The following is an 11,062-nucleotide window of genomic DNA, read 5'->3' on the forward strand; positions in this document are numbered from 1 at the left end:
ATCAAGCGGAAGTTCACTGAAATCATTAGTGCACATAACACTAAATAGTGAATACGATATATTTTAGGCTTTCTGATTTCAAGATTAGAATAGAATAAAACTTCATTTGCAACTGTAGTGACCGCTGTGTCAAATAATTTCATTCAAAACAAATTATAATTAGTAATGTTGCAATAACCAAATAAGTCCTAAAAACTAACATTTTTACTTTCAGTTGCCTCATGAATAAATTAGGACAAACTAACATTTCGTATCAAAGAAAGAACCCATTCTTTATCTTTATTTTAGCATTTATTAAAAAAAAATATTTTAAGGAATTGTCTAAATGAACATGCATTAGAGAAGGTGCCGGAGATCAATAGGTCATAATAGGACTGTAAGTTGGTACATGCTTAACTGAAGGTCAAGAGGCTGTTATTGTGAATGTTGCATCATATACGATCATATATCGTAATGTAGGGCAGTTCTGTTATGAAATGCAAACTCCACACCTTTGAAGGGAAGATTGGGATATATAATTTATTTAAATCCTTCTTTGTTAATAAATCTACCAAAAATGATCAAAATTTTGTAGCTTGTGACAATATCTTATTCACATTCTATTATATTGAAAATCACCGTATAAAGTTTTTAATTATCTGACAAATTAATCCAGTTACCATAACAATATCCCTACCCAAACGAATTTCAAAGCTTCAACTACCTGCGATTTTTCATGATGTGATTTAATTTTTTAGGAACTTCGTTCAATTATTTAGTTGAGGGAAAAAATCAGTTTCTCAAGTTCCAAAGGGTCAAGAATCTTCCTCTCTCGGAGAGATTCAGTGTAAGAATGAGATGGTGAGATAGAAACTTTAATGGGGGCTAGAAAATATTTGAATAGGAGACGATGATAGAGGAAGAATGGTAAAATATGAGATGACTCTTTAACAAAAACTTACAGTTTAAAAAGTTAAGTATAAGGGTTGATTAAACGCTAAAAGGAACACAAATCAGCAAGTACCCAACATTTCATTCATACTTCATTGATATCATTTAAGTAATTTTAGTGCATCAACTTTTCATTTATATTTTATAAAATTTATTAGATGTCAGTCCCTAAGCTGGCTAGTTTCATGTACGAGTACAAAAGATTTGTTCAAGTAGCACACCATTTAACTTAGATTGTCTCTAATATCTATTAATCTATATTATTTACAGATTCAAAAGAAAAACGTTATAAAATAATTCATAAGGCTTCAATGATTTATGAGATTTTAAGCTTTTTTTAAAAAAATTTGAAACGATTGCCATACTTCCCCTTAAAAGGTGTAAGAGCAGAACGACGCTTAAAGTATAAATATTAAATTATTTAATATTTAAAGCTTATCTCAAATGCTAGTTTAGTTACAGGATATCTACCCTCATAAATATTGATTGTCGTAAAATCATACAAACTTACATTTCTTTATAGTAGCGCTGCGTGAATTAAAATTAAAATTACCTCAATTTAAGATTTAGAAAAAGTAAATGCTTGATGAAAGTTTTAAATTAGAATTTCAATATTGCAGAAAGATTTTCTACAGATTTTTACTTTTTAAGCGAACTAATAAAATATAATAACAACTGATTCGTTAGAAATTGAATTAAAGAGCAGCAATTAATGTGACTAAACTTATTTGTTCAATCTAGTATTTTTCATCTCAAAATAATCACAGACTTACATCAATCAAGATATTTAAAACTAAAACTTTGGTAAAAATAAAAAAAACTATTTCGTTACAAGGCTGAATTAAGGAAGTATGTTCGGAGTATACGCCCTAAAAATAAATAAAATTGTGCATCAGATCGGCAGTGATGAATGAGAAGAAAAAGTCCTTGACAACAAGTTCAAGGATAGAATCCGAAATATTGCGGCTCTCCCAGTCTTAATACTTTAAACATCCCACCTATTTGCTATCCCAAAAAACAGTTAAAAATAGAATAGATTAATATTTAAGAACCATGAACCTTAGGCTAGCTGTAATGTACAATTCCAGCACTTTCAATTGTGTAAATCTAATAGTTGAAGTCGAAGCAGGGTTCCTGCCCATAAAGTACAACACAGCCTCTTCAACAAAAGCAGAACATCTAACTTTGAAAAAACTGTTTAGGAAACTAAAGATTTTAAGTTTTTCTTCTTATTATATTTTAAGTAAAATTACATTTAAAAAAAATATTCTAATAAAATGAAACTTATACAAAAATTGTAATATTAAACTTCATTTAACAATGAATTCCAAGCCTTTCCTAAAACGCTGTGGAAGAAATTTTCACTGACTTTTCTTTATTTTGTTTATTAAGTTTATTTACCTGTAAGTGACTACGATTTTTTTTTGTTTAGTAGCATTTACTGCTGAGTCTCCTCAGACTCTTTAGTTTAGTATATTTTATTCTCTGGTCTACCTAAATATAATTTTCCTCCTATTGTATGCTGTTCTGTTTTGTGACACTTCTTTCGGCAGCTTTTTTTTATTCTACGCAGTTATTTGACAATAAATTTGTCTAAATCGGCGAAATAGAAATGTAGTACGCAATTTGTCCAAATCTAATTCATCTCTTAAGATATTTTTGTGAACTTTAAATAATTCCCAAATCCATTTGCTTCACTTGTAGAAAACACATTCACTTTATAGGTATTGTTCCTATTAAATTATAAACGTTTGTTTGAAAGTCAGCATCTAATTGTTATTTGAAGAATTAAGTAAGAAATTGGAAGTTGAAACTAAAATTACAAATCACATATTCTGTTAAAAATCAACTATATTTTACAATTCTTGTCCCCGTCTTAAAGAACAGTAAAATTCACAGAATAAGCACTGAACCAACTTCTTCTAGATGATGTTCTCCAACTGGCACTATCTGTTAACAAGAAGCTATCTTTTTACAAACAGTTGAGTAAATTAAAAAATAAAAAATTATTCTGATTTATTGTAAACGTTTAGCACTGTTAAAGTTAGTAAGGAATACTAGGGTGTTGTTAATCATTTCAGAAAACACATTTTGAAGTTCGCGGCACGAAAAATATTGGGGAATGGAACCTTCCATCAAACAAAGAGGTATTATAAACCATTTCTTTTACAAGAATTGCTAACTGTACTTAATAAATCAAAATACGGAAAAGCCCCAGACTTTGCTCTCTTCGAGTCGACTAAAATCGCACTTCAAATTTTTGTGAATCCTCTTAACTTTACTTTTATCGATATTAACATTCCAAGCAGTTTCAATAAGTTTTTGCTATTCACGAAAAGACAAAAAAAAAAGTAGGGAGTATTTACATTCTAGTTTTTCTTAGTTAATCAGATACTTCTGGGTCTAATAAAGATACTACCACATTATTATACTAATTTGTTTTTTGTATTAAACTGAGACGGAAAAATAAGCAAATCAAATTCTCTAAACCTAACTAATGACGAATTATAGTCCGAAACTGGTAATGAATACCAGTTTATAAAATATAAATATTAGTGCTTTGACAGATAAATCAACGATATTATCCAGCATTATTTTAAAATTATTTTAATATTTTTAAATTGGAAGAATTCGTCAATTAGGCAACAACCAAACTGACATTACATCAAAAACAGCAATGCACGTTCTTAGACTATCATTTAGATATTCTTTTTATCTTCCACTTATACAATTTTTAGCTCACCAATCAATAAAGATTATAGTCAAATAACGATTATAGCACATAAAAACTTACTTAGCTTCACTGATTTCAGCATTCTCCTCATCCTCTCTCTTATCGTCTATTTGGCAGAGAAATGCATCATTTTCATAAGTAGGGAAGTAGAATCTGAAAACATAGGTAGATATTAGAGCAAGTAGTTTATTCTGCATGGACCTTATAGCAAGCAAACTTCAATGTAACTTCAAATTGACAAGTTCCAACAAAACTATGGGGCAAATTTAAAAACAACTCTTAGGAACACTTCATACAGTTAATATTTCTATCACATGTACGTATTGCAGTACGAGTGAAAAAAAGAGAAGCTTATTACTCTGGTTGATTCCAAAGACTGCGTTGTGGCATATCCATATGCTTTTCGGTCGTCATATGTTTCAATAATTCATTTCTAGCAGGAAATTCTCCATCACAAATTATGCAACGATTTCTATAAACTTGGCGACGTATGTAGTTAACCACCTTCACCTAAAATTAAAACCTTACAATCAAACAAGGAGCAAAATCTGTTTTTAAATGTTACTTGTTTTCCAGGAGCCTCTTACAAGCTCTCGGTCAATTTCATCAATACACTTAAGATTTTCCAGGAATCAACGGACCATACACTATATTGGAACTTTGGAGAATAGCCACACTAACCCCTCTATCAAAACTGTTTCCCGCAAAAAGTTAACAATATTATAAATCAACAAGTGTAAAAAGTTAAAAAATTCAATCGACAAGTAGAACTTATAATTGAAGGATTTCGATTTAGTTATAGCCAGTTTGATAGTACGAACTATCAATTTAAAAAGTTTTTCTCGTATCTTCCTGGGATATGAACAGAGTTCCAAACTAATACTTTATTTTAAGTTTACTTTATTTTGATAGCGAAACGGATATTCCGAATTAATAGTTGAAATGACAATTTGACTTTATCACTATATTCATACTACGAAAAAGTTAAAAATGTCTTCATTTCAAAAAGAATTGAACAGATTAGGGACCAGTGGTCAACGAAAAATATATATATATATATATATATATATATTTTTTTTTTTTTTTTTTTTTTTTTTTTTTTTTTTTTTTTTTTTTTTTTTTTTTTTTTTATAGCTCTACAGCCCTTGTAGGGCCCTGGCTTCCTTAGTAATTTTCCTCCAGTCTTCTCTCTCTTTTGCCTTATACCTCCATCGTGCTATGCCCAGCTTGGCAATATCTTCTTCCACTTCCTCAATCCACCTTCTCCTCGGTCTGCCGACCTTTCTTCTTCCTTCAGGTTTATTTCTGTACAACTTACTTGTAATACTATCCCTATCCATGCGCTCTACATGCCCCAGCCAGTCAAGTCTTTTCCCTTTAATTTCAGCTACTATGTCTGGCGACGCGTAAAGCTCACTGAGCTCCCTGTTTTTCCTAATGCTCCAAACTCCGTCCTTCAGGTTAGGGCCAAATATTTTCCTTAAAATCTTCCTCTCCCAAACCCTTAGCATGTTACTATCGCTCCGGTTCAGCAGCCATCTCTCTGATCCATAAATTACAACCGGCCGGATAATAACTTTATAGATATGGAGTTTGTTCTTACGTGAAATGGACTTTGATTTCATTATCCGGCTCAATGCAAAGAAGCATCTGCTACCTGCAGCCAACCTCTCTTGAATTTCAAACGAAAAATATATAGTGACTAATAAGTCTTTTAAAAACATTTTTCTAGTACATGGTTAAAAAAAATTGTTAGAAATAAAAGTGAACGATTTTTATTGTCAAGTGTTGATCTGCCCTTCTTGTTGTGATTTTATCCTATTACTGGTTAATAACATAGTGAAGAAATAATTTTTTAATGTTTGTCTTTCTCTATCAATCTCGACTTCCTAATGTAAAAATTAGTCTGAAACGTGCTATAATCAGTACTAGCTAGTTTTCTTAGTTAATCAGATACTTCTTGGTCTAATAAAGATACTACCGCATTATTATACTAATTTGTTTTTTGTATTAAACTGAGACGGAAAAATAAGCAAATCAAATTCTCTAAACCTAACTAATGACGGATTATAATCCGAAACTGGTAATGAATACCAGTTTATAAAATATAAATATTAGTGCTTTGACAGATAAATACTAGAGGGCTAGTACAGAACTATATATAATTGGGTTTCGCAAAGTTAGAGAATCCTAGTGATAATCTATTTCCCAAATGGAAACATTCCCTGCAGTCTACATAAGACGGGCTCCATAGTTGTGGTGGAAGCTGCTGTTAGGTCAGTTAGATAATTCCGGAATAAAATCCCTGACCTTCCAAAATTGGGAGTAGGAAGTGGGCTAAAGCTCCCGTTTTAATAGATACATACAGGCGAATAGGCCTACTTTTTAGCAGAGCTTAACTTCCAACTACCAATTAGGTGTCTTGAACGAGAGCGGAAGCTAATATTTTACTATTAACATTTTTTCTAACAAATAAAAATAAAATAAATCTAACGATTCGAACTGAGGATCTCCCACTTACAAACCAACGCTACATAACCACTGCACCAACATCCGCCCTAAAGTGTATGTATCCTCAGGAAATGAGGTTGCGTAGGCAATGCTGGATATATCTTTGAATTTATCCGTCGAAGCAGCATATTTCTTGTATTCCTGACCGGTTTCGAGACATATGTATTATGTATATGTACCCTGTAGGGGAAAGTGGATTAGCTACTTCTTCAGGGTACTTGGCATCCCTGCCGGTATCCCAGCCTAACAACATGAACATGAGTAACATTTCACTGTAACACCCCAATACATTTACATAGTACACATAGGGCATAGTGGTGATATACCCCCACAGCTAATCCTTGCTTCTATCCCTCCTTTGATCCCGTCTATCCCTTTCCTGACCCCCCCCCCACCCGATTACTACCCAAGCTGAGATGGGGACTCGTGTCGAGGCTGAATGCGTACAGGGTAAAAATATATAATATGCGCGGTAACTATCATCTTGGGGCACCCGGGCGTAACTCCATTGTAATGTAGCCTTCCTGTGGTAGTGGGGGTCTGCCATAGGTGACCGTTGATCCCCCACCTTACGATGGGGGTGAAAATTTCTTTGATTATATAATAATACTCTTAATTATTACTTCAAAAATATTAATTATTTTAAATTTTAAAGCCTGAAAACAGAAAAATAAAACAAGAAAAAAGAAGCTGAACAAAAGATAGGAAATTACAGAGGTAGAGAAATGGATAAAAAGCGGTAGAGAAAGCAATGAAAATGGCTGTTAGTTAAATTGGGAATAGATGATTAAACTAAAAAGTGAAAGAAAGAATGAAGCGAGGATGAAGATAATACAATGAGTACACTTGGGTAAGTTAAAAGTAAAGAAAAGAAGAGAGCTGTCCAAGGAATACGAAGTAAAGGAATTAAGAAAAATAGAGTAATAAATAAAATAAATATGAGCGTATAATGAAAAAGTGGAGAAAAGCTGGATAGTAAAAAAAAATATTTCAGGAAATATTAATGTTTAAGATTTAAAAAGAAAAGAAAGATTACTATTAGATAAAATATCAATCTAGTCAACCTAGTTCAATATATGGACCTGTTAGAAATAGAGAAGTATTGAAAATAAGATCTAATTAAGAGCTGAGGGAGATGTACCGGGAGCCCGGTAAAGGTGAACGCAAGCAGACTAAAATGGATTGGCTTGTCGAAAGAATGGAAAAAGAAAAAAGATCTAAGAAATCAATGGAGGGTCATCCATTAGTCTGAGACTGGCCGACAATGATGATTAAAACACTTTGAAATGATATCAGTAGTTAAGATTAGCCAGAAGGCAACGCTGGAAAGTGTGGACGGGTAAAGTCGAGCAATCCAAACGAATATAAGAAAGAGAAAGAGAAAACTAATTTTACAAGACAACATACCAATATTTTTTATTTTTTATCATTGGAAACTCAGGTATTTTTCTGGACACTAAAGATGGCGAAACATTATGAAAATATGAGAAAGAGTTTAAAAAACAAATATATACATAATTATTTCGAGCAGTTTCAATAGCCGAGAGTAATAATGGACGAAATAAAAACCATTTTCAGATAAATAATTAACACTGAGTTCTTCAAGAAATTTTCACGGACATACGAATGTTCTTACAGAAAAAGTACCTTTGAGTCCAATACTTTGTATACATGAGCAAATTTCGTGCAGTGGTTATGAGCATGGACTGGGAGTCTCATTTCTTAAATACTTGTCTGAAGTGAGTGCTTCCGACCCAATCCGTAACAATTTTTTTTTAACTTAGGTCACGAAACCAAATAAAGAAACTTACCTGTTCATAGAAATCTAAAGCTAATGTGTGTTCTTCATAATTAAATGAATGCTGATTCTTCATGTGTGAGAGAACTGAAGCCCATTCAGGTAGTGATAGCTCACAAAAAAGACAAACAATGGGCTGTTGAAGTTCTTCTTCCCAGTCTGACCAGTCATCATTGTCATCGCCTTCGGAATCGTCGTCATCATCCTCATCATCACCAGTACTCCCACTGTGGCTCGTTTTCTTTCGACGTAATTTTTCTCTTTCCTAAAATAATTTTAAGATATATAACACAAAACATTTCCAAGCTCTTAAACAATTTTTTAATACGGAAAATTATGCGAAATGAAACATACGAAATGACACCATTTCCTTCAAATTAATATTTTAAAAAATACGCTGCAATATTTGCAATGATTAATTTTAGAAGAGGGGTCCGAATATTATTATAATTTTATATAATAATATATAATTTTGTATTTATACAATATACAAAATATCTTAAATTTAATTCAATATTTATGAAGGGACAGTCCCTCGTACAGGCACAGGACCATGAGTTTTACTAAAGCTATGCAACTTTATTTATTTTATTTATTTCACTTTGTAAAATGCCTTTAAATAAAGACACTTTATTAAATTATTACTTAATATTATTTTAAAAAATTTCTTTCATTAACTAATAATAACCTTAAATATTACTTCAAAAACAAACTATTTTAAATTTTAAGCAGCTTTGAAAATCGTACCTTCCAACTTTTTCCAGGTTCTATATAATTAATCAAGTAAAATTGGTCATACATTTCATTGTTTGGATTAACTCTTTTATGAGCTTTCTTCCTCATATGTTCCTTTAAGACATTGCGGTCCTTGAAAAACTTTTCACAGTAAATACACTGCAAACTTAAAATAAGCCAATATGAATATAAATTCAATCAAAAATTTTCAAAAGCAATGGTACTTACTTCGAAATTTATCAAAATGTGAAAAGAGTAATTTCTCTTTTAAAATAAAAACCTCAGTATTCTATTACATAAATCTACTCTCTAGATTATTTACTTTATCTTTCTCTATCTATTAAGTAAAACAAAGTGTGGTAATCGTACCTTTAACTTTGTATTTTAACTTGTAAAATCGTATTTTAAATTTGTAAAATGCCTTTAAATAAAGACACTTTTAGCCGACACGGTAGACACTTTATTAAATTATTACTTTTTATTATTATCTTATTATTATTTAAATTTCGATTTTGGGTATTCATCGGAAGTATCCTTTAGTCCGAAAAAGTGATTATTACAAATTAGTATTTGCATATATAAATATATAAACATGTGTCGGTGTGTCCAACAAACTCAAAAACAAAACAAAAAAGCAATAAATACAACTTTGATATTTCTACTAGTTGCCATAAGAATGCCACAATAAGGTTTTGTCGGGCCTCTTTATTCAAACAATTTTCCTTTGATTAAGAATTTTCTCGAAAGCGACTCTAACGAATTTCTTCAAACTTGGTGAACTAGTTGTAATTATGCAGATCTAAAACTTGTATTTGAAACATTTTTTCAGAAAAATTTGACTGATTAAGACAATTATTGTTTCTACACGTTATTGAAAAGAGGGACCTTGTAGTACTAAACAAAACCGGCGAACAAATGGAAGAAAATCTGCTAACATTGAGAAAGAGTAACAGCAAAGATACTGACTTGTTCATCTTCTGTTCGATGATCGCAATAAGTTTATCTACAAAGACAAGATTGCTTGGTTTTCCCAGTTGAAGATTGTGTTGTGAGGAAAGATGATTGAGAAAATCGCTTCTTGTAGGGCCTAATGACTGCCTACAGTAGAGGCACTCATGAGTAAACGTTGTATCTTCTCGCTCAGTTCTTTGTCGCTCTAAAACGGATTCCTACAAATAGAAAAATCTATTGGCATACAATGAACCTTCTGAAATTCATGTTAACATCATGCAGTGTACCTTCTGTTTATGTTAAAATCATTCTCTTTACATTTTATTTACCGACACAATGTTATCTTCAACTTACCAAGCGCTCCTTTTGTAATTTTTCTCTCAGCTCCCTATCAATTATTTCAGCTTCTGACAGCAAATAAAATTCTTGTTTTTCATGAATAACTCCAGTCTTTTTGTCCTTGGCATCTGCCAAAATAGTCGTGCAATATTGTTTGAAGTTTCCACTACTTTCAAATCGTTCCTTCCAAAATTTAATGTATCTTAACGAAAAAAAAAAAAATAAACGAAAAATACATGAAAAATGCAACAAAACTTGTCGACTTTATATTGTAAATTTTACATACCTCGGCAGATCTGCAATCAAATGTTCATCGCTAATAACAATGAAATGTTCTTGTAAAAGATGTGAAAGGCAGACTTCTTTTTCATCGGGGAAAAGAAATTCTTTCGGACAAATGAGGCACGGAACACTCTCCAAATCTTCATCATCACCTAAAGTTGAAAAACTACTAGGTTGAACAGATGATCCCGCCCCGGAGGGAAACATCAACGGACCGAACATGGTTCTTAAAATTTTAACTTTATTTCAGCCTGTTAAACAAACTTCAGCGTAAAAAATAACTTCACACAGTTGCTGAAAAGTATAGATTCTTACGGATCTTCATCTGGGAAGCACGAGTTTAACAGTTAACACATTAACACTGAATAGGTTATAGTTGTGGTTATCAAGGACATAATATAAAGAATGCCACGGAATTCCTATCATTTGACATGCATCCGACAACAGTCAGATTGACAGACCAAGAAAAGTTCACGTTCACAAGGGAGATACAAATAATGAATCCAATTCAAAATATTGAGTTATGAGCACTCTACGTTATATGCGGCAACGTTTGGTTTCTAAAAAAAATATGTTAAATCAACTTTTTTAAAATACTTGGAATAGTGTTGGCACTAAAACTGGCAGTATATAAAAACACTAAATAGTAAATACAAAATTAACCAACTAAGCTACTGGAAACTGGATCTACAAACAAACGCACATTAGCTACCTAAAATTTGCTTCCACCGGTATATATCGGTCTTATAAAATGGACTTTAATTGGGTTCCTCAATGCAATC

General features: G+C 31.8%; 1 protein-coding gene across 1 annotated transcript; it reads right to left on the reverse strand.

The window, feature by feature from the left end:
* Positions 1-2,763: 2,763 nt before the first annotated feature.
* On the reverse strand, positions 2,764-10,640 carry LOC141449099 (zinc finger protein 277). Its single transcript, XM_074118169.1, has 8 exons — positions 10,285-10,640; positions 10,014-10,200; positions 9,675-9,877; positions 8,721-8,874; positions 7,987-8,238; positions 4,023-4,174; positions 3,725-3,817; positions 2,764-2,880 (listed from the first exon to the last, which is right to left on the reverse strand). The coding sequence occupies exons 1-8, from the start codon at positions 10,500-10,502 to the stop codon at positions 2,877-2,879; spliced, it is 1,263 nt and encodes a 420-aa protein (XP_073974270.1). The 5' UTR covers positions 10,503-10,640; the 3' UTR covers positions 2,764-2,876.
* Positions 10,641-11,062: the final 422 nt, after the last annotated feature.

The sequence above is a fragment of the Rhodnius prolixus genome, unplaced genomic scaffold (assembly GCF_049639745.1).
Source record: "Rhodnius prolixus isolate KJV_2025 unplaced genomic scaffold, Rpr scaffold_2, whole genome shotgun sequence".
Lineage (NCBI taxonomy): Eukaryota > Metazoa > Arthropoda > Insecta > Hemiptera > Reduviidae > Rhodnius > Rhodnius prolixus.

Excerpts from the sequence above, each read along its gene's own strand:
- LOC141449099 (XM_074118169.1), bottom strand. The coding sequence starts at position 10,502 with ATGTTCGGTCCGTTGATGTTTCCCTCCGGGGCGGGATCATCTGTTCAA. Across the intron at positions 10,201-10,284 it reads TTGATTGCAGATCTGCCGAG|ATACATTAAATTTTGGAAGG; the intron begins GTATGTAAAATT and ends TTTTTCGTTAAG. Across the intron at positions 4,175-7,986 it reads CTTTAGATTTCTATGAACAG|GTGAAGGTGGTTAACTACAT; the intron begins GTAAGTTTCTTT and ends TTTTAATTTTAG.